Source organism: Acinonyx jubatus, chromosome A3, assembly GCF_027475565.1.
Source record: "Acinonyx jubatus isolate Ajub_Pintada_27869175 chromosome A3, VMU_Ajub_asm_v1.0, whole genome shotgun sequence".
In the NCBI taxonomy this organism is placed as follows: Eukaryota; Metazoa; Chordata; class Mammalia; order Carnivora; family Felidae; genus Acinonyx; species Acinonyx jubatus.
This window is the reverse complement of record NC_069388.1, coordinates 38,234,505-38,261,301: the sequence shown is the minus strand read 5'-3', so window position 1 is coordinate 38,261,301 and position 26,797 is coordinate 38,234,505. Positions and strand designations below refer to the sequence as shown.

At 35.5% G+C, this 26,797-nt stretch overlaps 1 protein-coding gene across 12 annotated transcripts in view; it reads left to right on the top strand.

The window, feature by feature from the left end:
* Nucleotides 1-26,797, top strand: part of TASP1 (taspase 1) — a 294,418-nt gene that overhangs the window by 115,169 nt on the left and 152,452 nt on the right. For 8 of the 12 annotated variants that reach the window (XR_003423891.2, XM_053200260.1, XM_053200258.1 and 5 more), the window contains one exon: nt 25,875-25,985. The exons of 2 other annotated variants lie outside the window; for them this stretch is intronic. Coding sequence is in view for 8 of the 10 variants with exons in the window: in XM_053200260.1 (XP_053056235.1) it covers nt 25,875-25,985 (111 nt within the window). In the remaining 2 variants the exon portion in view is untranslated. Of the gene's footprint in view, nt 1-25,289; nt 25,332-25,874; nt 25,986-26,797 lie in introns of all 12 variants that reach the window. 2 more of the 12 variants (XR_008289218.1, XM_053200265.1) reach the window with 1 other exon arrangement.

The following is a 26,797-nucleotide window of genomic DNA, read 5'->3' as shown; positions in this document are numbered from 1 at the left end:
TAAAAATCTGAGTTAGATATTGAAGAATTAGCGACTTCATTAAATTTCTACAGTGGTATTGTAGGTCTACATATACCCACATTGAATGTAAGATCAGGTGCATGCTGGAGGCAGTTTGGGGTGCAGGATATCATGGGTTTGGGAATCAGACTTGGGCTTGAATCGTTACGGAGGGAGCATGTTGGAAGGGTATGTCCGCCTGTGCCAAGATGAGGACATCTTTCTTTATGGAAGAGAAACATACAGATATGTTAATTATCATTGAGATTATTACTTTGTGGCATTGTATCTCCTGTTGGCTGGAAGTCAGTGTTGTGAGGATGTTTTGAAATGCTGAGGAGTTCTGTTTATTCCCTCTTTTTCTCTCTATTCTAGCCCTACCTGACAATGTTTTCCTAGTTCTTTATAAATTATGTGTTGTAATCTGTCATATTAGTGATTATTTACTAATGTTGGTGATGGAATAATAATCTCCTGCTTGGATTCTGCTATGATGATGTGGTGGTGTATTCTCAGAAATATGAGAGTATCTGCCCTATGTAGCCAGTATAGGTTATAAAATTCATGTCAGAGGATAGATAATACACATGGAAGATTTACTGAGCATTTGTTGCATCTGAGTTCTTTATCCTTAAAAGTTTAGATTTAAAAAAAAAGAAGAAAAGAAAAGAGGCGCCAGGGTGGCTCAGTTGGTCAGTCATCCGACTTCAGATCAGGTCATGGTCTCAGAGTTTGATCCCCGTGTAGGGCTCTGTGCTGACAGCTCAGAGCCTGGAGCCTTCTTTGGATTCTGTGTCTCCCACTGTCTCTGCCCCTCCCCCGCTCATGTTCCGTCTCTCAAAAATAAACATTAGAAAAAAAGTTTAGACTTGCCTCTGCTTTACCTGTTAAGCTTTCATACTTATGCCAAAGTAAATTTAGTGGAATATAGAAATATAATATTTTTGACTGATATATTTTTCATACTTTCTTGTATAGATCTTCATTTATCTCATTTGTCTTACCTGCTTTGACTTCCCTTCACATCTCAGCAGCAATTCTTTCTTTGTAGCTTTTCACATCAGAATTATTTGTATCTGGGTACAGACTTGGGTTCGTGTACAGCCCTGTGCTTTCCTCCGAACAACTTTTGCATATTAAACCCTGCCCATGTCTTCAAGTTCATGGGTAGTTCTTAGCAACTCACTATGCAAATTGCACAGGTAAGTTTTTATGATGATCTACACAATAAACTCTTACTGTGAAGTCCTAACTATTGTCCTTTATTCATTTCTTTATTGCTATCATTGCAACATAAACAACTTGGCACACAGTTTCTTGAGGAAGGAGTGCATGTTTCTCTTGGCTCCTGTGTAGAATCCCTTCCCTCCTTATCCATATGGTGAAGTCTGGTTGATCTTTCAGGTTTGAGCTCAAATGTCTTTCTTCTCTTTTCTGCAGCCCTGCTCTTTCCCTCTTCCCCCCCTTCTCTCTCAGTCCTGCAGATTTACTCCCTCCATGGTCAGTGGGGCCAAGAGTTAGCATTTATATGACTTACATGATTGTTCCTCATTACAAAGCCTGGGAGCTCCTTGTGGAAGAAGCTGGTGGCTCAAAGATATAGTTAAAAAATAAATAAATCTCTGTTGAATTGAAGCACTATTTTTGTCTATTTTGATTGCCATACAGTCTGATTGGCACAATGACTTACTTGTTGCCACATTGGTAAACCAGAATTAGTGCCCTTGCTTATTGAAGAGCTTTTTACATATTCATGGTAGAGGCTCTGTTCTTTTGAAGAGAAGGATTGTTTCACTTTAGTTTAGTTGTGATAAAAATCTATTACAGTTTTTAATACCTTTCCCTTACTGTAGTGATTAGAATGCTTTGGCCTGCAGGTTACAAAACTCACAACCTGAACTGGCTTTAACAGTAAGGAATGGTATGATGTTACATATGAGGAAGTTCAGAAATAGGTGGACCCCAGGATTGGTTGGTTTAGGGACTCCACTGATGATATCAAGGACCTAGTTCTCTTCTGTCATCATCATTGTTGGTCTCTTCCATAGGCTAATGGCAGAAAGGCTACTGCATTGCCAGAAAAACTCATCACACAAAAATCTCCAGAGAAAGGGGGAAAAAATCATTTTTTGGGTAACTCTTTTCTAGGATTGAGGAATACTTCATCAGAATCTTCTCAGCAGACTTCTCCTCACATTTTGGTGATTGGCTAATGTTGGGTCACATGTCCATTCCTGAGCTAATCACTGACAAAAGGGAATTCTCCATAAGCCTATCATGGACACGTGATATGCCTGTGGATCACATATGTGACTGTGGGCTGGGGGGACTAGAAAGCAGAACAAAATTAGGATTCTGTTAGGAAAGAAGGAAATAGGTATGCAGATAACCATCCTACTAAACTTGGCACTTACCATCATTTTGTGATCAGTAATAAGGATGATAACTACAGCTATCATTTGTTGAGCATTTGCTGTGGGCAGGCACTATGCTAAGTACTTTTTACATAATGATTCTCATTTTCAAATGAGAAATCTGAGGTTCAGAAAGGTCAAACAGTGCCTGAGTGCCTAAAGAATCTAAAGAATCTTCACTCAATGATAGTAGAGAAATATGAAAAAGAAGAGGGGCTAAATTGAAATTTAATCAGTGATTGTTGTACTTAAAATGTTATAGGTTGCATATTTAAAGAGTTAAAAAATATATAGTTGTCATTTAAGTTTGTCCTTACCAAAGCCATGCCTTTTGCCATTATTTTTGGCTAACACAGAGCTGGCTGTGGAAAATGGATGTTTTTGTTTTGAAAAATCAAATGCAGTAGATTAAAAAAAAACACGCCACCACAAAGTTTGTTTATATCTTCATTTCACTCAAATTGAATAGATGAAATGGGATCTGGCCTTTTTCATATTGTTTATGTTCTGCTTTGCTTCTTGGTTCTGGGGCAGAATTCCTGGTTCTGTTTGAATTTGTTTTCCTCTCAAGTATCATTTGCAAGATTATTGTGTAAATTAATAAAGGGAAAGTATTTCTAGTTGGTAAGCATTGTAATTGTCTTAATATGACATAATACAATGCAATTTTATTAGCATTATAAAATACCTTTTAAACACGTGTTCCCTTAACCTCATTCTACTTTTTTTTTTTTAAGTCTAGAGGGTGATTTACGTAAGTAACCACTGTAATATTTAAAATGAAAGCAATTTACATAAGTAACCACTGTAATATTTAAAACGAAGGGTCATTTGAGGGTCTCACTCCTTTTCATCTCTTAATATAAGGGCAAAGTTAGATGCTTGATCTGTATTTCATTTATGTGTAATAAAAGGGCCTATGTAAATAAAGTACATGAAATCGAAGTGACTAAAGTTGTTTTTGTTCAATGAAACTGTTATATAAATGGCATTATATAACTGAGGAATGATGTTATATCCTCTGATGGGTAGCTTCTGATTTTTGTTTTAGCTATTATAATGCAACACATTAGATGCTTAATTAAGTGAAGTTAGTCTAAAGCAGCCATCTGTAACTATTTGGTTATCTATTGCTGTTTAACAAACAACCCCCAATCTCTGTGGTTTAGAAGAACAACCTTTTCTTATTTCTCATGATTATGTGTGTTGGCTGGGTCTCAAGTAGAGACCCAGTTTTTGTCGGTTATGCTTGGGTATTCTCATGTGGCTGCATTCAGATGGTGGCTTAACTAGATGTCCATGATAGTTTTATCACATGGATGGTGCCTTGGTGGGGACAACCAGAAGGCTGGGCTCAACTGGTCTGCTGGGATGCTTTGGACTTGCTTTTCTTCCCACATAGTATCAGAGCTTATTCCTCTTTAATATGGCTTCTCCAGCAAGATAGCTGGATTTCTTACATGGTAGCTCAGGACGCTCAAAGTGCAAAAGTAAAAACTGTCAAGCCTCCTTAGGGCTTAGGTCTAGGACTAGCATTCTGCTTATGAAAGGGCTAATCCAGATTCAGTGTAGGAGGAGATGAATACTGGGCAGCTTTGTTCATTGGGGACCATCTTTGGAGATTAGCTACCATAGTAACTATATTTTTTTGAATTCTGTCCCTGGAAACAAGCACATAAACATTGTTACCTGCATAAATGTATACACAATCCTAGTAGAATTTTATGGGATTCGTAGTCTTAGATTGCTCAGCTTAAGTACCCCTGTTCTAACTCATAAAGTTTAGGAATTTAATAACTCCTAAGTTAGTGATTTAAATAGTAATTTTATTAGTTTAAAATAGCTGCATAAAATTCTATTCTATGGTTGTTTCAGTTTTTTAGAACGACCATTGAGTTGTTTTTTGTTTTTGTTTTTTATTTTTTGTTTTTGTTTTGTTTTGCTTTTTGCTGTTCAAATAGCAGTGATTTTCTTGTACATTACATTTGTATACTTGTCTATTTCCTTACCACAAGTACCTGAAAATATACTTTATGACTCAAAAGGAATGGACATTTTTAAGGATTTTGGTAGATATTGACTTATTATATCCTTTTTTCTTATTAAGAACTAAGTATTTTTAATTTGTGTCATTTAATATATATATATTATAAAAGAATGCATCATAGATGTAAGTTATGAAACATAAAAATAAAATAAAATCCCTTGCATTTTTATCATTAACTTAACATGAATATTAGTATTAGTAATATCTACTCCTATCCCTTCCCAAACCCCTGCGTCTCCTCCAGAGTGATTATCTCTGATTCACTATCCTGAATTTTGTATCATTCTCTTACCTTAAAAAAAAGTTTAATATGTATACATCCTAAACAACATATTACTGTTTTATGCTTCTCATTGAGCTCTAGAAACATAGTATCATATGATACACAGTTCTCTGTAACTTGCCTCTTTCACCAAATACTATATTTCTCTAGTATTTGTCCAAAAACTTGCTCTATAACTCTTCTGCATTTATCTTAACATTTGTAGAATACTGCGTTGTGTGACTATATCTCAGAATTCTATGATTTCCCCTGCATTTATTGGCTCTAATTATTATTTTACTTCTCATTTATATATTTTTTATTTTAATTTTATTTTTTAAAATTTACATGCAAAGTAGTTAGCATATAGTGCAACAATGATTTCAGGAGTAGATTCCTTAATACCCCTTACCCATTTATCCCATTCCCCCTCTACAACCCCTCTGTTATCCCTGTTTGTTCTCCATATTTAAGGGTCTCTCATGTTTTGTCGCCCTCTCTGTTTTTATATTATTCTTGCTTCCCTTACCTTGTGTTCATCTGTTCTGTGTCTTAAAAGTCCTCATATGAGTGAAGTCATATGATATTTTTCTTTCTCTGACTGACTAATTTTGCTTAGCATAATACCCTCTAGTTCCAGCCACATAGTTGCAAATGGCAAGATTTCATTCTTTTTGATTGTGGCTCTAATTATTTTAAAAGGAAAACCCTTTCCTCATCATCTGTTTGGCTACCCACAGATACAGTTTATACAGGAAAGGCAGAAAAGATGCTCAAGTCTTTTTATTTATACATCAGTTTTCAAAGTAATGAAACGATGCTCAGGTAATTTCATAAGATACTCAATTAGGTTTTATTGTACTGAATTTATTTTTTAAATATACACTTATTTGTTCATATGAGAAATTGTCAATTTATAGATTTATTTTATATATATATATGTGTATATATATATATATATGTGTGTATATATATATATATTTGATGTGTTTCAGTCCATTGCATTCATTTAGAAGTTCTGACATTAGAAAGAATTCTAAATACAGCTGTGTGTTTAGAAGTTATTAGGTACATACACATTTAGGATCCTAATGTCTCCTTGATAAATTAACCCTTTTATCATTATAAAATATCCTTTTTCATCTCTGGATAATCCTCTGTTTTGATAACTGTTTAACATTGAGATAGTCATATCAGCTTTCTTATGTGTAGTGGGCCTGCCTGGGATATCATTTTCCACAATTTTACTTTTATCCTATCTTGCTTTTTATATGAAATTATGTTTCTGATAAACAAAGTGGGCCCCTCCCCTTTTAAATTTAATCCAGTTTGATAATCTGAGACTTTTGCATGTAGAATTTAGTCCATTTACAATTAATGTAATTATTGACATGATCAGGCAAAATCTGACCATTTTGCTTTTTGTTTTGTATTCTTTCTTTCCTTTGTTCTTCTCTTCCTGTTTTCCTTTGGGTTGAATATTTTTTTGGTAGTTCATTTTTTTCTCCTCTGTTAATATTTTGTTCTGCCTCAATATATTATGTTTTTTGTGTGTATTTGCTTTAGAGATTGCAATATGTATAATTAAGTTACCATAGTTTATTTTATGATGATAGCAATAATACTGTACTTAATAAACAATGTAAGATCCTTTTACTAGGATAAATTCATTATTTCTTTTTTACCCTTTGAGTTCTTGACATATATATATTTTTTTCAATATATGAAATTTATTGTCAAATTGGTTTCCATACAACACCCAGTGCTCATCCCAAAAGGTGCCCTCCTCAATACCCATCACCCACCCTCCCCTCCCTCCCACCCCCCATCAACCCTCAGTTTGTTGTCAGTTTTTATCAGTCTCTTATGCTTTGGCTCTCTCCCACTCTAACCTCTTTTTTTTTTTTTTCCTTCCCCTCCTCCATGGGTTTCTGTTAAGTTTCTCAGGATCCACATAAGAGTGAAAACGTATGGTATCTGTCTTTCTCTGTATGGCTTATTTCACTTAGCATCACACTCTCCAGTTCCATCCACGTTGCTACAAAGGGCCAGATTTCGTTCTTTCTCATTGCCATGTAGTACTCCATTGTGTATATAAACCACAATTTCTTTATCCATTCATCAGTTGATGGACATTTAGGCTCTTTCCATAATTTGGCTATTGTTGAGAGTGCTGCTATAAACATTGGGGTACAAGTGCCCCTTTGCATCAGTACTCCTGTATCCCTTGGGTAAATTCCTAGCAGCACTATTGCTGGGTCATAGGGTAGGTCTATTTTTAATTTTCTGAGGAACCTCCACACTGCTTTCCAGAGTGGCTGCACCAATTTGCATTCCTACCAACAGTGCAAGAGGGTTCCCGTTTCTCCACATCCTCTCCAGCATCTATAGTCTCCTGATTTGTTCATTTTGGCCACTCTGACTGGCGTGAGGTGATATCTGAGTGTGGTTTTGATTTGTATTTCCCTGATAAGGAGCGACGTTGAGCATCTTTTCATGTGCCTGTTGGCCATCCAGATGTCTTCTTTAGAGAAGTGTCTATTCATGTTTTCTGCCCATTTCTTCACTGGGTTATTTGTTTTTCGGGTGTGGAGTTTGGTGAGCTCTTTATAGATTTTGGCTACTAGCCCTTTGTCCGATATGTCATTTGCAAATATCTTTTCTCATTCCATTGGTTGCCTTTTAGTTTTGTTGGTTGTTTCCTTTGCTGTGCAGAAGCTTTTTATCTTCATAAGGTTCCAGTAATTCACTTTTGCTTTTAATTCCCTTGCCTTTGGGGATGTGTCGAGTAAGAGATTGCTATGGCTGAGGTCAGAGAGGTCTTTTCCTGCTTTCTCCTCTAGGGTTTTGATAGTTTCCTGTCTCACATTCAGGTCCTTTATCCATTTGGAGTTTATTTTTGTGAAGTGGTCTAGTTTGAACCTTCTGCATGTTGCTGTCCAGTTCTCCCAGCACCATTTGTTAAAGAGACTGTCTTTTTTCCATTGGATGTTCTTTCCTGCTTTGTCAACGATTAGTTGGCCATACGTTTGTGGGTCTAGTTCTGGGGTTTCTATTCTATTCCATTGGTCTATGTGTCTGTTTTTGTGCCAATACCATGCTGTCTTGATGATTACAGCTTTGTAGTAGAGGCTAAAGTCTGGGATTGTGATGCCTTCTTGACATATATTTTAATGTTCCTATTATGTTATAAACCCCACAGTGTATCATCTTCATTATTATTTTTACTTTAAATGGTTTGTTATCTTTTAAAGAAATTTGCACACAAATAAACACATAGACACATACTTAATAGCTTTTTAAAATTAAAATGGTTTTAGCCAACTAGCTCCTCTTTTTGATGCTTTTTATTTGTAATACCAACCCTAAAGAATGCTTTTTAGTATTTTTATAGTTCAGCTTTGCTGGTGATGAGTCTGCCATCTTTGTCTGTCTGAAATGTCTTCATTTCCTCTTTATTTTTGAAGGATATTTTCTCTTTACAGAGAGTTCTATGTTGACTGTATTTTTTCTTCAGTAATTCAAAAATGTTATTCTGTTGTCTTTTTCACTTTCACTGTTTCTGATGAGAAGTTTTATAGTTGTCCCCTTGTGTATAATATGTATTTTTTAATTTGTGTATAATATTTTATCTTTGGTTTTCAGCAGTTTGACTGTGATATCCCTAAGTGTGATATTCTTTGTATTTATCTTTCTTAGGCTTTGCTGAGGACCCCAGGTTATTGAGTTGGTTTCACTTGTCAAGTTTGGAAAATTCTCCTCCATTATATCTTCAAACATTTCTTCTGCCCTGTCCTTTCTTCTTCTTCTGAGACTGCCATTATATGCATTTAGTATTCTACAGATCTATGGTGCTTTGTTCCATTTTTAGTCATTCTTATCCTCTTTGTGTTTCAATATGGGTAGTTTCTCATGACTATTATTAAATTCACTGATATTTTCTTTAGCTATCTCTTATTTGCTCCTAAGCCAGTTGGATGCATTTTCATTTTTGATACTACTTATTTTATTTTATTTGGTTCATATTTGAAGATTTTCTCTGTTAAGATTTTCCTCCTTTCCACTCGTTACATAAAATAATTATTCTAGTTATTTTAAGGTTCTCGTGGTAATTCTAACATCAGAGCCATTAGTAGCCTGTTTCTGTTGACTGTTTTTTCTGTTGTTTATAGGGCACATTTCTTGCTTTTTCATATGTTTATAATCACTGGTTATATGATAAACATTATGGTTGGAACACAGACAAGATTGAAGTAAATATTTGCTACTGAAAAGGAATGCATTCTATACATCTAGGAGAGAAATGAATCAATCTCATTTGTAATTGACATATTCAAGGACTTAGAACCATTATTCGTTTTGCTGGTAAAATTGTTCCATTTTTTGTCAATAAAAGACCCTTTAAGTTGGATTCAGTCCTCTTTAATGTAACTATTATTGATAGTTTCCTTGCTTTTAGGTAGAACAAGATACCTCAGACTCCTCTTGGGCACTGCCTTAGCCAGGCCCAGAACCAGTTATTTTTCCAAGGATCCTTATTTCTTTTTTAAATATGAAATAGTATGATTCTAACATGATAATCTAATTTCATTATTTTCGCCGCAGTTTCCACATAAGCCCCTAGGCAATGAAAGTGTCACTGTTGCCTTTGTCACATGGAATTCATGGTCCCAGCAGAAGGTATTTGTATTAGAAATCAAAATGAAAGTTTGCTTCCTGGTTTATAATCATATACTTGTATATTTTAAAGTTAAGTCAGAGCTGTGTGGGTTCTTTATTTGTGGTTTGTGGATCCTACGGAATCTATACATGGCTTTTCATGGAAAATACCCTGAATTTCCTGAGACTGTTTAATTTTAGGCAAAGATATATCTTTTTTTTCATGCCCTAGGAAGCAGAGTCTTAGGCAACTTTTGAATAAAATTGTAAATAAATGTCTTGGCTAAACTAAAAGTTTAAGTGTAATACACATGAATGTATTTTCTTCTTTAACTAGCATTATTTCTTAATGATGTCAAATGAAAACCTTGAGAGGTGCTAAATTTTATACTGTCTGTTTGCCTTTATTAACATGTTTTACTTGAGGTGTCCTACCTGTTTTGCTTTTTCCTTCTTTTATCTGCTTCTGTGATTTTTGTTAGTTGGTGGTAAGATAGCTTGAGGACCATATTTTTACTGTTATTCCTCAAGTTCTACTCTGATCTAGACAAATGAATATGATTACCATTTTCCCTTTTCACCTTCAGAACTTGTGTGTCTTTTTCCAGTCTCAGAACTACTCTTGACACTGTGTTGACTAGAGAAAGGGATAAGCAATGACTGGTGAGCAGATTTAAAACTTTTTCCCCATCATACTTTATGAGGCCTCTAAATACTGAATGTTGGTTTTAAACTCTGAATATGGCTTTAAAACTGATGAAATGATTTATATTGCCTCTCCTTTGTACAGAGGAATTTATTGAGAAATAACATCAACTCAGATTTCCTTTTTCAGATTTTAAAGAGACTGTGGCCATTCAAATCACTCCCACAAATCACTTATATATTTTGTCATTAAGAAAAGTATTAATTAAATGTTTAACATATATGGCTGACTTGGTAGTTATAGGCTAAATTTATGGTATAGTATAACTGTCTTGCTTGTATTCTGTTTGTGGGCTTTGTAAATAATATATAATCGATATGTGTACTGAAATATTTATTTTACATTACATCTACATTATTATAGATATTTATAACTGTGTTTGGCTTTTTTTACTCCTAAAGTACACACTGTGGCCATGATGCAAAATGAAATTTCCAACTTTAATATTATTTCTTTGGGGCTTGTTTAGTGACTGTTTCTAGGATGTTGTGGTTTAAATTGGGAGTTATCTACAGTCCTAATTGTTGGTATCAAAATTTGTTGTGCTCTTTATCTGCAGGTAATTATTACTTTGATCTTGACCATGGACTTAGAGTTTTGAGGCTTTTGAGTTTTCTTTGTATCTCTTTTTTTTGGTATGGCATGATTTCTGCAGTTGTGGGCCATCATGGAGCCAGCATGTTACTTAGAGTTACAAGACTTGGATCTTATACTCTTTGTTTTTCCAATGTAACACTTGTTATTTGTCCAGTAGGGATGGCAATACCTTCTTTACAAGTTAATTGTAAAGCTTTAATGAGATGATACTGTAAAAGCCCCAGATACACAGTTGTTGATCAGTTGATGGTGAGTCTGTGAATCATGACCTTTTATCTTTCCCCTTAAAAAATAAAGTTCTCAGGGTGCCAGGGTGGTTCAGTCAGTTAAGCGTCAGACTCTTGGTTTTGGCTCATGTCATGACCTCTTGGTTTTGTGGGTTCAAGCCCTGCATCAGGCTTTGCACTGGCAGCTGGGAGCCTGCTTGGGATTCTCTGTCTCCCTCTCTCCCTGCCTTTCCCCACTCATGCTGTCTCTGTTTCTTTCAAAAATGAATATAAACTTTAAAGTTGTCTATAGTTGAATTTTAATATTTTATTGATTAATAGCATTTTAAAAGGGGTTTCTCATAAGTTGTTATTTATTTTTGAGAGAGAGAGAGAGAGAGAGAGAGAGAGAGAGAGAGAGAGAATGCAAATGGGGGAGAGGTAGAGAAAGAGGGAGACAGAATCCAAAGCAGGCTCTAGGTTCCGAGCTGCCAGCACAGAGCCCAATGTGAGGCTTGAACTTGTGAACTGTGAGATCATGACCTGAGCCAAAGTTGGATGCTTAACCAACTGAGCCACCCAGGCACCCCTGGAATGTTACTGAAGTTCTAAAAGTACTTACAGCTATAAAATTTTTCCTTATGAGGAATTTAAGACCACTTAAGCTTAAGCTTAAGCTTTTTTCCAGTGAGAAAACTGAAGCATGGAGATCTTAAGTGACTTATTTCAGAGTCCATAGCTGGAGGTGGTTCTACTTATCTGTGGTTCTCTCTGATTGAACAGGACTCTGGATAGAAGATGTCCAAGAGCATCAGCTGAACATTACAAACAATGAGGCTTCTTTTATGGCTACTGCCCTAGTGAGGTTCGCAAATGCAGATTAGTCTAAATCTTATGCATGTAGTATGTTTCCCAGGCAAACTCAACAGTAGTGATAGGATTTTAGGGGCTCCATCATAGCTAAGAACACCATAGTTAAGAACATCATAGCTAAAAACTAAGGTAGTTTTCTCTGATTTTCACCCCCTGCCTGGCACCATTTGCCCTGGGGCTTTAATTAGAGTGTTGTAATTTATTATTATCATTATCATTATTTTCTTTTTTGTTTTAGAGAGAGAAAGAGAGCGCGTGCACGCATGTGAGCAGGGGAGGGGCAGGGAGAGAGAGAATCTTAGGCTCCATGCTGGCCCTCCAATGCAGGGCTCACTCTCATGACCATGAGATCATGACCTGAGCCAAAATCAAGAGTCAGATGCTTAACCATTTGAGCCATACAGGTGCCCTAGAGTGCAGTAATTTAGATAACTAAATCTAGAATAGTTAGATCAGAAAGCAAGGTACTATTTTATTATCTTTATTTACACTCAGAATGAATATGTGGTATAGTCCCCACGTTGAGATGTGACTTTGACAGACAGGGCCAAGGGAAAGAAGGAGTGGCTCAAGCTTTGGTGGAGGATGCTTCTGTGTTGTTAACCACAGACTCTTTCTGACATGGCAGATTGGATAATGGCTGTTCACTACTAATTTTTGTTGGAGATCTTTTATTTGTTTTTTAGTTTCTGAAAGTATTTACATTCACAAACCTGGAACCCTTCTCATTTATGTAGCTACCTCTTGTTCAGACAGTTGAATCTTTTGTGGTTTGGTTATACCTTCTCAATAAAATTGATAATAGTGGTAATAACTAGTAATCGTCAAACATTTAGTATATATAGCATATGCGGAACACTGTGCTGTAGATGAGATATTTTCCTATGTTTAATTGTAACTGTTGTAATATATTTTTCTGTACTTTAAATAATTATGAAATGCTAAAGCACATATTAATCACATCCTTCTTTGTAAGAGATGAGATCTATAGGAGCTAATTATAAAATTGGTTTCTTTTCATTATTTATTATTGATAAATAATAAATAATATTGATCAGAAAAGCCTGAGTTGTTTTTGATAGATCACTATAAATATCCAAAGTGTGCTGATGGATTATGGATTAGAGAGAGCTAAATATTGAGGAAATACTAAATGTGTGTTGGTGGGTATAACTTTTAGACTTGACTGGATTAGACATCTTCACTATTATTCCATCTCTTTATAAAGCTCCTTATGTTTTCTTCTTGTATGTAATAGGTTCCAGGTTTGATAACCATAGGGACACTGTGAAGACTGAAATCATGTGTGTTCTATCACTTTTAAGGCAGTCCTCTCTTTAATTTCACAAGACAGGCTTGAAAACCAGAAGTAACCCAACTCCAAAATTGGCAGTAAATCCTCCGAAAGGGAAAAGGTGACGTACTGTGTAATAAATTCCTTTGTTGAAAAAGAGATGTTGCAATACTGGAAACTGAAGTACCAAATGTTTCCTTTTAAATTTGGAAAGGCCTTTCCTCATTACTTATCTGTCCCTGTGGACTTCTAACAGGGGATGTGTTGAAAGATTTTTCAGATGCCCACTAGCCGCAGTGAGAGTGAATGGCAGCATTTATAAGATGACATAAATACTTCACAATCATCAGTAATCCTTGGAGATGTGTGGTGTGCCAGTGGTACTGAATGTGAGCTTTTGTTGCTGCTGATCCTGTACTCGTGTATGCAGGCTGCCCGGGAATGTGGCTTATGTCTCTCCTGTGAATGCAACTTCACTTTCCCCCTCTGGGGGCTCTTTGTATTAGAATGAGTCTAGAGTGGTTTAGAAGAAATAAAGTTTCCCAACGAAGAGAAAGATCTGGATTAGGAGTTATACTTTAAAATCCTAATCTCATTGTGAGATCCTGTGGAGGAGTTATCATAATCTTCTATATGTAAACATTACATTAAAACCCTACATTTGAAAACTACATCAAAAACTTGACACATAAGGCCCTTTTAATTTTCATTTTGTAACAATTTGGCTCATTAAATTGAGACACCATTAAATTGAGACAAAGATTAAAAAAAAGATGAAAACTTATCTTGAAATGATGAAAATGTATCTTAAGTGTTACCCAAGAATTGGTAAAATTTTGTTTCTCTATACTTACTGCAAACACTCTTCATTTTGTTACTTACATATTAGAACTAAAACATGATTTGACAGTATGATTTTGGGGGGCTGTTATGTTTGCATATTTTTAATTGTCTTAGTTTGAAGGCTGCATCTATCACTAGAAGCTGAGGTGAAAATAGTGTGATGAAGGTCAGATGAATAAAACACCTGTAGCATTAGTTCACGGTCTCATTTACCAACTCATGAACTCAGGTAAAGGGAAGTAAGTGCATGGGACCAAATCCCATTATGGGAGTCTCTGCCTTGGTCTTTACATCTTGCCTTAAGAGAAAGTACTGTGAATGCCAGAGTGTAATGTTGAAGTCAGGCAATAAACCTGTTGGGAAGGTATTTATTAAAGGAATTAGGGAAAATAGTAAGAGTAAATGAACAAAAATCATGCATAACCTACAATTCCTGGATAACCACAGTTAAAATGTTTTCTGCCAGACTAAAAGGGATTTTTTTTTCATATTATTTGTTTTGTTTTGATAATGAAAGGTTTACTTAGGTGATCATTTTGACTCTATGTGAAGTCTCAGTTTGCTTTGAAGCAGTAGCCTTTAGAATTGCAAATCAAAGGCTAAACTCCTTTTCAATTGTATTCTAGGCTCTCAGTGATGATTGTCAGGCTAGCTGAGAATCACTTTGTCACAATAGAAGAAAAGTACACAGACTAGGTTGAGGTGAGACAATGACAGAAAATGGTTTTCCTTAAGGTTATTACCTTTATTGTAATATTTATTAAGTGCTTACTAAGGGCCCAACTTGATGCTAAATGTTTTATGTGCATTATTTCATTTTTGTCCTCACAATAGCTCCATGGGGTAGTTGCTACTCAGATTTTTCATTTTACAATTGAAGAAACTGAGGCTTAAATAAAGACTTCCAAAGTCACTCAGCTGGATTTAAACATGAGTGTGACAATAGAATAGAAAATACTAATTCCTACTGTATAGGGCCTTAGACCTTAAGTAGGTGTGTGTGTGTGTGTGTGTGTGTGTGTGTGTGTGTGTGTGAGAGAGAGAGAGAGAGAGAGAGAGAGAGAGAGAGAGAGAAATAGAATGCACAAGGGATCCTCCTCTAAACAAGACCCTGCTGCTTGACTGAGAACTCTCAGATTTCTCCTTTAGTAAAGATACAGAAACTCTTTTGTAATGTAGGCCAATGTGTTTACTAGAGAAATGATGGCATTATTGGACACCTGTAGATGAGGGAAAAATAAAGATGCTCTATTTACCTTCTAGTTTCCTCGGAGTTTTGCCAACTTTTTCTGGATCCTAAACAAACCCACAAACAGTCATTCTAAAGATTGCCTCCCTATAGTGGTCTTATGACTTAGGGAAGTTGTCACTTTTTACATGGATAAAAAGTGCTATTAAATATGTAAGATTCCATTTTTCAGGCATTATAAAGGATTTATTTTAATTAAAATGACTCCCATTTATTCAAATAAATTTGGCTGTTGGTTGCAATTAAATATATCATGGATTTTCCAGAATAACTCAGTGAAAATAAGTATGCTCAGACCAAATGATATTTTTCAGGTATTGCTGCGAATGATATTTGATAGATAAACCTACACAAACTTATCAAAAATTATATTTGACTCAATGCAGTTTTATGTTTGAGTTGAAGGAAGTAAGTAGAAGTTATCTTCTTTCAGTGTAAAGTTTTCTGAGTCATTTTCTTGCTCAGCAAATAGCTCTCTATATAGATTAAGAATGCATTTGGCCTACATGTCCACTGACAGATGAATGGATAAACCAAATGTATATATACATACAATATATTATTTAACCTTAAAAAGGAAGGAAATTCTGCAACATACTACCATATGAATGAGACTTGGAGGACATTTTGTTAAGTGAAATAAGTCAGTCACAAAAGGACAAAAGTATATGCTTCTACCTATGTGAGGTACCTAGAGTAGTCAAATTTGTAGAGATGGAAGTTAGAATGGTGGTTGCCAGGGTTGGGGGGAGAGAAGAAATGGGGAGTTGTTGTTGGATGGGTGCAGAGTTTCAGTTGAAACTCTGAGTTTCAGATGAAAAAGTTCTGGAGGTAGATGGTGGTGATGGTTGTACAGCACGACAAATGCCACTGAAGGTATGTCTAAAAAATGATTAAATGGTAAGTTTTATGTTATATATATTTCAAGACAAGAAAAATGAAAAAAGAATGCGTTTGGGCTTAAAAAAGAGAACTCAGTTATAGTGGCTTAAACAGATAGGTTGTTTTGTTTTATTTTAGATCTCATGTAACAAGAAACCTGGAAGGAGACTGGGGTCAGTAACTGGTCTGTCCTTTCTCTCCTACATTCCTCTGTTGGTATGCCTTCCCTCTTATGTATGTCCCCGCATGGTACAGGATGGCTGCTATACCTCATTTAGCTCTGCAGATGCAGACATGGAAAATTAGATTGAGTCAGACATTACAGAGACATTTAATGTAGTGCTTCCTGACTATTTCTATACTCCTCCATATTTCACAGCCCATTTGTGGTTGCCTGAGACCATGTGACTACTTCTGGCCACTAGACTGGAGTGGAAATTATATGTGTGACTTCCAGGCCCTCTTGTTCTGGAGTAGGTATAATCCAGGAGGTGCAGTTGTAGATGATGGCATCGCTATGAGCCTAGGTTTGTTCCTGAGTGACTGTGTGGAGTACATTCTCTGGTGACCCAGGTACAACCTATAACATTAATGAGAATTATATTTTTGTTATTTTAAGCCACTGGGACTTGGTGGTTATTTGCTTTTGCAGTCTTGTGTAGTACTTTGACTAATACTCCCGAGTGGGCTTCTGCCAGACAAGTTTGGTGAAGGCAAACTTGTAGGCTTTTAGGAGTAAGAGAATGGATATAAGTTGATGAAGCATTGGAGTTTTATCCAGATAAGGAAGGAGGTAAGGCCCCAAGAGGAGTGCAGGATAGTTCGAAAGCAACAGAATTAATGGATGGCAGTTTTTAGTGAGGTGGAGGGAATCGAAATGCTCCAGAGGTGAGCTGGAAAGATAGGAGGGGTGGGATGATTGTGGTTGAGACTATGGAGGAGTTAATGTTATTGATAATGACATAGTCATGGGAGGGAATGTATGAGGTAGTGCGGATAACTTGAAGAGAGGATATCAGAGAATCTGGATGTCAAGCTGTTTGTTGGGAGAATCATCTAGGTAAATATTAAAATCAGCAGAAATTATGACAAGGAGTAGTGTTGGGAAGAGTAGAAGTAACCTGGGAGCTAAAATCTCAAAGAATTCTTTTTTTTATATGTCTGAACTGTTTGCATTCACCCTCACTCTCAAATGGTAGTTTTAACTGTTTCTAGGTTGACAAGTTATTTTCTGTTTATTGCCTTAGCAATAAAGATATTAGTCTTCTGGTCTCTTTTGTTGGTTGGGAACTTATCAGTTAAAATTTTAAATTTCTTTGTAGATGATCCTCCTTTTCTTTATGATTAGTTTTTAATTGCTTTTGGTCCAGAGCTTCACTACAGTAGGATTCATTTTCTTTGGAACTCTGTATGCATCTTCAGTTTAAGAATTTCCTTGTAACTTAAGTTCTGATAACACTTATTCATGATCTCTTCAAATGTTAGTACTCTCTCACCCCATTCTTTCTTTTCTCTATTTCAAAATGCCTGTTAATATGTTGGATATTCTCATTTTATACTCTAGGCTTCTTAACTCCTCATTTTACTTCTTTTTATCATTCTAGGATACTTTTTAGATTTTTTTTCCCATAGGTATACCTTATATTTCTCTCTCTTGCATTGAGTTTTTTTTTTTCTTGCATTGAGTTTTAAACAATTTTCTTTTAATTTAAGAAAGTTTTATTTGGTTCCTTAAAAAATCTTGTACACCTCCTCCTGGCCCCTACTCCCAGTTTGCCTTGTTTTTAAAAATTATGATCTCCCTTCCTTTTAATCTTTGTACTACAAATTGTTTTAATATAGGGATAGTCAAACTATGACTTGTGGGCCAGATCTGGCCTGTGGTCTAAATTTGTACAGCCCATGAGCTAAGAATGATTTTTAAATTTTGAAAGGATTGTTATAAAAATAAAAGAAAATTTGACAGAGATCATATATAGACTACAAAACCTACAATATTTACTTTATCTGTTTTAACTGAAAATGATTATCAGCCTCTGTTCTATTAACACTTCTTGGTTTGATAATCTTTTACATTATTTTTTTTATATCTGCTCATTCCATCTTGGTGTGTGTGTGTGTGTGTGTGTGTGTGTGTGTGTGTGTGTGTTTGTGTACACATGCGTGCCCATGCATGTGTGGTTTGTAATTTTTTTATTATGAATTCATCTTCAGTTTTGGTTTTGAAACGTTAAGGATCCCCACAAGAGGAAATGTATTCTAATTCTTACAAGAGAGGACATGTATTATAATACTGAAGGCTTTGAGTGTGGGGCATATTGAAGTTTCAGCAACAGGAAGCACATTGGGAATGAGTGAGCTGAGACTGGGCTTAGGGTTGGGATTAGTGGGAGATGACTTGGCATGGAGAGTGGTTCATAGTGGGCTGTGGGAATGTCCAAGGTTCCTGCTGAATCTAGGGTTCTCATCTAAATCTCCAAGGTTGATCTATAAAATACACAATGAGGGCACTGGCACCTGGACTGGACAGGATGGCAGTTTACTGAATACTCAGTAGTCAGGGAGGGGTCCAGCACCACTGGGGAGATCTGACATTTTGCAGCAGCACCCCTGCCAACTGCTGTGCATTCTGGACCTGGCACCAAGTAAGTGCTCAGTAACAATCTGGTGAGTGAGTTGATGGGGGAAGAAATGAAAATCAAGTCCACATTTTGGGGACTGTTAAGTACCAGGCAGGTGTCTGTTGCCAACTTTTGCCCTAGACTACTAACAAGATAGGAAGAACCTGGAGAGATACCTCTAGTAGTTGTTTTATAGATACCCTTGGTTTCTCTACATAAATAATTATGTCATCTGCAAAGCAGTTTTGCTTCTTTCTTTCTGATATTTATGCCTTTTATTTTTCTTGCCTAATTGCAATAACTTGAGCTTCCAGAATATTGTTGAATAGAAGTGATAAAAGCAGACATCACTATCTTGTTTCTGATCTTAGGGAGAAGCAATTCAGTTTTTCACCATTAAGTATGATGTTAACTGTAGGTTTTTTACAAATGCTGTTTATTTATGGAAATCGATAATTGAATTTAGAGGCTTGTTCAGATTCAGGGTAAATATTTTGATGTGGGGCAAGACTACAAGGTGTAATTTTATCAAGGGGCATTTAATGTCTGGTTGTATCTTTTTGTGCTATTAGCAGCTATTGATGATTGTTGCCTGTATTAGTTATTACATTATGGGTTATAAGTGATTATATTCTAATTCTCTGTAATTATTATTTACTTGTTAGTTGGGGCATTTCTGTGGAGAAAATTTTCCTTCATAAACTATTTGATTTCCCTGCTGTACAGTTGCTATAGGAAAGACAAAGAAATGCTAGATTTTTTGCTTTCACTTACCAATTTTCAGAAGAGTGAATTGGTTCCATAGCATCTTTCAAACGTAAATGCTTTTTAGAACATAAGTTATGAATTCACTATGTTTTTCAACCCATGCAGTTTTCATTCTTACTGATGCTAAAATAAGTAAGTTTTTATAGAAAATTGATATTTACAGATATACCTTGTTTTACTGTGCTTCACTTTGTTGTGGTTCACAAATTTCTTTTTAAAACAAATTGAGTATTTGTAGCAACCCTGTGCTGAGCAAGTCTATTGGCAGCACTTTTCCAACAGTATTTGCTCACTTTGTGTCTCTGTGTCACATGTTGGTAATTCTCACAATATTTCAAACTTTTTCATTATTATTATATTTGTTATGGTGATCTCTGGTCGGTAATTATGACTTGCTGAAAGCTCAGATGATGGTTAGCATTTTTTAGCAATAAAGTATTTTTTAATTAAAATATGTACATTGTTCTATTAGACATAATACTGTTGCACACTTAATAAACTAGAGTGTAATGTAAACATAACTTTTATATGCTCTGGGAAACCAAAACGTTTATCTGACTCGCTTTATTGCACTGGTCTGGAACTGAACCTGCAATATATCTGAGGTGTGCCTGTATCACTTTTCTTCTAGGTTTGCTGTTAGGTCTTCATTCTCTGTATAATTCATGTTTTCTGCTAAGATCTGAGAACATAAATATATACTTGTATCATAAGGACAAAAGGAGGATGCAATGAAAGCCTTATTTCTTCATATCCACATATAAAGAATGGAACTGTTTTCTTTTGAATCACACTTCAGCTATCTGGCAGCATATTCTAAGAAACCTTGGAATTTTGTGGGTGAAACCACATAAGTCAAACTTTTCTTTGATTGGAACCTGCAGGAGAACAAGCTTTTGATGTCAACGCTCTTATGTTAGAGGTGATATATGTCCGAATAGAAGTCATAATTTTAAAAGTTTCTTGGTGAAAAATCAGTCATTGGAAAACCCTGTATATTCTTGTATAACAACGGAGGAAAAGTCTCTCTGACACATACTGTGTATTTTTGATGTAATGTTAACTTCATGTGGTTTAGCTCTTTGACTTGAGGCATGTGTACATAACCTTCTGAACACTCATTTAGCTTATAATATGCCAATATCCTAACAATTATTATTGTTCTAAAGTATAACATTTCACTCTTCAACATCAAATATGTACACAAAGGGAATTAAAATTTATGGGGTTTCATGAGCTTAGCACAGTGTCTTTACATTGTAAGTGTCAAAAATGGTTTATTTTCTATTAACTTTATTGTTGTTTTATCCCTGATTATAAAAATAATATTACAAAAATTTAACAAAATAGGGAGCACCAATAGTCTTGCTCACAGAGTTATATATTAAATTGCATATCTAGATCTTCTAAGTGTAGATACTTACAAAATGATATTAGATCTGGAAAGATATTTACATTTACACTTTACCAAAAAATATAGGGAAGTTACTTCTGGAAAAATGTCAAGTGATTTTTTTTTAAAGTTTATTTATTTATTTTGAGAAAGAGGGAAAGCACGAGTAGAGGAGGGGCAGAGAGAGAAGGAGAGAGAGAGAATCTCAAGCTGACTCTACACTGTCAGTGCAGGGCTTGAACTCACAAACTGTGAGATCATGACCTGAGCTGAAGTCAGATACTTAACCGACTGAGCCACTTTGGTGCCCAGTGTCAAGTGATTTAAAAAAAGCTTTTGACATTTTTTGAATGGTTTGTATTTTTGGCAGTGAGTACATATTTTATGTGTATTCATAATATACACATATGTGTGTATACACATATGTGTGTATGCATCTTTGCATGTATATACTAAGAGGGTGCAGAGGAAAGGAGGGAAAAAGTGGGAAGGAAAGATATCTATCTATCTATCTATCTATCTATCTATATATCTATATATAGATAGATATATATGGCATATATGTATATGGCAATCTTTTTCATTGCTAAGAACCTTCTCTCTCCATTTACCAGTGTTGTGTGTGTGTGTGTATGTGCACGCAAATTAATAACATGAGAAAATGTTACTTTGTCCCTGGACCTATTGGGGAATCTGAGTGGATTGTTCCTTCTTTTGCTGTGAGTTTTTTGACTATAGAGTTGAGTCATACTTCTCCTTTAGTCTCAGTAGATGCTGAGATCATTTGATATCCTTTACCTGTTGTGTGAATTAATGAAGGACCTGATTTTCTAAAAAAACTATTGGAATACCTTTGGCAGTTTTGTTTTTTTTTTAAGGTGAGCTTTTTATTTCTTTTTTCCATGACAAGAACATTTTTTACTTGAAGCATACTTCAGAATATTTGGTTCTAAAAGATATATATAAACCATTCCATTCAAGAAAAATAAGAATACACATTTTCCTCAGGTATACACAGAAGAATCCCCTGGTGAAATCACATAAAGGACATAACAAATATTAAAAATTTAAGAGTATGGAAATCATACCAGCTATATTTTCCAACCACAAAGGTACAAAACGGAAAATCAACAATAAAACAAAGCTGAAAATCTACAATGTAAATATTAAATATTTAACATGTAGATTTTAAACAACACACTATTATACAAGCAATGGGCCAAATAGGAAATCAAATGGCAAATCAAAATATGTCTCAAAACAAAAGAAAAAGAATACACAATATTCCAAAACCTATGGGATGCAGCAAAAGCAGATGTTAGAGTAAAATTTATGATATAAATGCTTGTATTAAGAAAAAAAAGTTCAAATAAACAACATTATACCACAAGGAACTAGAAAAAGAAGAAACTTAGCTGAAATTTAGTAGAGGAAGGAAATAACAAAGTAAAATCAGAATTTAAAATAGAGACCAAAATAACATAACATTGAAAGTTATGTTATGACCAGTTTAAAACCAAAAAAAAAAAAGCAAAAAAAAAAAAAAAAACCACACAAAAAAAATTGGCAATGCTTTAACTACATTAACTAAGAAAAAAAAGAAGACCAAAAATCAACATGGGGAATGGAAGAGAAAACAATACAACAGATAACCATAGAAATGCATAATGTGATAACAGATTATTATAAACAATTATATACTAACATCAGATATTTTAGGAAAAAAAAAACCTAGATAATCCCTAAAAATGCACAAATTACCAAGATTCAATCATGAATCTTAAAATCCAAGAAGTAGGAAATCTTCTTAAGCCATTAACAAGAATGAAAGTTGAATTAGGAATTAAAAATCTCCCAGCACAGAAAAGCCCAAGACCACATGGTTTCATTGGTGAATTCTACCAAACATTTATAAAGTAATAATAACAATATCAAAATCTTACAAATAATAGGGGGAACATATTCAAAATCATTCCATGAGCCAGCACTATCCAGATACCAAAGCAGGATGAAAACAATACAAGAATAAAAAAGTCTAATTTGTCCAATATAAGTATTACTACCCTGGCTTTCTTTTAATGTCTGTTTGTGTGATAAATGTCCCTCCATCCCCTCACTTTTATTATTATTTTTAGTGTTTATTTTTGAGAGTGAGGGTGAGAGTGGCATAGGGACAGAGAGAGGTTGACTGAGGATCCAAAGCAGGCTCTGCATTGACAGCAGAGACTGACATGGGGCTCGAAAACATTAACTGTGAGATCATGACCTACGCCAAAGTCAGACGCCCAACCGACTGAGCAATCCAGAAGCCCCACTCAAAGTAATTATTGATAAATATGTATTTATTGCCATTTTTTTTTTACTTGTTTTGTCATTGTTTCTGGAGATTTTCTGTGATCCTTTCTTTGTCACTTTTGGTCTCTCCTTTGCCCTCAGAAAGTCTCCTAATATTTCTTGCAGGTGTGGTTTAGTGGTCATGAACTCCTTTAGTTTTTGTTTGTCTGGGAAACTCTATCTCTCCTATTCTGAATGATAGCCTTGCTGGATAGAGTATTCTTGGCTGCAGATTTTTCCTATTTGGCGCTTTGAATATATCAGGCCACTCCCTTCTGGTTTGACATGTTTCTGTTGAGTTAATCTGTAACTTTCCTTGTAAGTTAAGGACTTCTTTTTCTTGCTGCTTTCAAGATTTTTCCTTTATCACTATATTTTGCAAATTTAATTACAAGATGGCTTGTTATTGGCATGCTTTTGTTGATTTTGATGGGAGTTCTCTGTGCCTTCTGATCTGCATGTCTATTTCTTTCCCCCAGATTAGGGAAGTTTTCTGCTGTTATTTCTTGAAATAAATTTTCTGTCCCCTTTCCCTTCTCTTCTTCTGTGACTCCTATAATATGAATGTTACTACATTTGATGAAGTCACTGAGTTCCTTGAGTCTATTCTCATGTTGTATAATTCTTTTTTCTCTTTTATTCAGCTTCATTATTTTCCATTATTTTGTCTAATATATCTCTTATTCATTCCACTGCTTCTTTCAGCCTGCTGTTCATTGCATCAAGCCTGTTTTCCAATCTTGTTTATTGCATTCTTTATTTCTGATTGGTTTTTTAACTCTTTCATCTCTGTTGTAAGGGTCTTACTGATGTCTTCTATTCTTTTCTTAAGCCCAGTGAGTATCCTTATGATTTTTGCTTTAAATTCTCCATCAAGCATGTTTGCTTAGATCTCCAACCATGGCCTTATCTTGTTCTTTCATTTGGGATAAATTCCTCCATCTTGGCATTTTGTCTAAGTCTCTTCCTTCTTTTTTTTTTTTTTTAATTTTTTAAATTTTATTCATTTTTGAGAGAGAGAGACAGAGTATGAGCAGGGGAGGGGCAGAGAGAGAGAGAGAGAGAGAGAGAGAGAGAGGTAGACACAGAATCCGAAGCAGGCTCCAGGTTCCGAGCTGTCAGCACAGAGCCTAACACGGGGCTCGAACTCACAAACTGTGAGATCATGACCTGAGCTAAAGTGGGACGCTCAACCGACTGCGCCACACAGGCGCCCCTAAGTCTCTTCCTTCTTTTGTGTGTTAGAAAAGCCAATTATGTCTCCTGCTTCTGAAAGTAATGCCTTATGAAGTCATGTAGTGCCCAGGGTCTGGCGCTTTAGGGAGTGTCTCTGGTGTATGCTGTGTGTGCTGTGCTCTTGTAGTTTAGCTGCTCTGTCATTTGCAGAGGCTCTCCTTGCCTACTATGGTCAGTATTTGGTCCCTGGCCTGAATGTGATGAGTTTTAACTAGGTGTGCTCTGGTCTGTCTGTGAAATGAGATCTGACACCAGCTCCACCAGAACTGAGGCCCGGCAGAACTCTGGTCAGGAGATGTGGTGTGGGCAGGAGTTTCTGTTGGTCTTCTGGGTAGGAGTAGGGAGCGGCTGTCACACTGGGACTTAGGCAAGCTTGACTGAAAAGGGCAATACCGCCAGGGTAAAGGTGTGTGGAACTTGGTGTAAGCAAGTTAGGCAGCCAGTGTCCATGCTGATCTGCTTCCCTCAGGATTTTATTTTATTTTTTAAAAGATGGGAAGCATAAGGTCTTATGTATCTACTCTTGTCTTTTGGGTAAGAGGACATTTATATTTTAATTAATGCAGCTGATTTTATGTAGAAAAAGCATTTCAAAGGGCACTTAGTATTTTTTTTAAAAGGCTTATCCCTCCAATGTTATCAAAGTAATTTTTAATATTTTGTATATCTAAGAAAAAAATCAGTCTCTCAGAAATCTTTTATTTGAACTTATCAACCTGTAATGTAAATTAAATTTCCTTTGTCTTAACTTTGGCAGACAGTTTCTAATATTAACAGGTAGAAAATTGAAATAGAATTCTAGGCAGTGCTTCCTATTGCCATCATGTCTACCCTTTTTTAGTGTGTCTGAATGGTCCAAGTTCACTCCAGGGATTTAAAATGCATTCTTTGTTTTACAATTACAGAGAGTATTCACCTGTGAAGGCTATGTAAGTTACTATTATAAGGTGAGAAAGGTGCTATTTTATTAAGTCCACTTTACAGCTGTTGATGTGACATTTTATCGAAAGGTAGGTAGAGGGAGATGCAGGTTGTTGTTGGCTGTTTAGATTTCTCCCATGCCCCCAGGTATGTGGGGTGCCAGAGGCAAAATGGTAGACTCAGGCCACTTGTATATAAACAAATAACGAAATGTAAAACAATTTTTTGTAGTTACCCAATAATGGAAATAAGACAGAGCCCTAGGAGATTCCTAGGCAGAGAATTTGAATTCCTTCCTGTATTATGTAAATCATTCCTATGAAAAAGGGGTTTTCTTTTATTTTTCTCTGTTTCCTTTTGACATTAGACAGTTGTTTCTTTATTTTCTGCTGAATCTTATTACTAAAATCCCAGATTGTTCATAGAAGTCATTTCATCCATCACTGAATTATTCTGCAACACAACCACTTCTTAAGTAGTACATAAGGGTGTTTTAGTGCTAAGAGGATAAGAAGGATGTTTATAGCATTGTTTTTCCTCAACTGTTTTTGGTTTCCTTGGATTTCTAGGATGTGGGGAGCATCTTGTGCGTACCATACTGGCTAGAGAATGTTCACATGCTTTACAAGCTGAAGATGCTCACCAAGCACTGTTGGAGACTATGCAAAACAAGTTTATCAGTAAGTATAACATTAAAAAATTATGTTCTTCTAAATATAGATTGATTTACTGAGCTGCAAACTAGTTGGATACCTCATTTGTGCCATGAGATCTAGCTCCAGTCCCTAGGATAGACTTAGACCTTCAATTAATGCTGGTCATAGAGATCTGGTATACCAGATACCCACTAATGCATGAAATTTGCCATATAACTGATCTAATGCCCAAGCTATGAGACATTATCTAGGACTAGAGGGGTATACACAGTAGCATAAAATCCTACTAAAACAAAATTCAAGGAACAATATCCTTTAAAAGTTTTATAGTACACTTTGATTCTTTTTTTAGTTAGTGTTATATTAATGAATCTGGGGCTGCCATGTACAGTTGTATAAGGTTGAGTTGAAATCCTTCCTGGGCTCCACTTGCCAAGCTGTGTAACCAAATGTGAAGCTGCATCAGTTTGGAGGAAAGGGTGCCTTTTTCTAATCTGTAGAAAGGTTTTGTATAGCCTAACAGTGGCTGTATCTATAACTGTTACATTGGTTTAAAACTGTCTGATTTAGTCTGATTTTCCCATCATGTAACATTGAGCTTACCACCATGGAAAGAGTAGTGAAGTTGTATAAGATGTATAAAGTACAGTTAAAAATAAGTTAGGGTAATAACCATGAATACATTAGAGAAAGCGTATTATAGGGTTAGTCTGGGAGGTTGTATCTTTACTTGGAGAATTAAGACAGAGTATAATAAGATGCTAATTATGTGATAAGGACAACACAGACAAAAATCACAGAAGGCCTTAAAATCTCAGTATAAGAGTTCACATTTG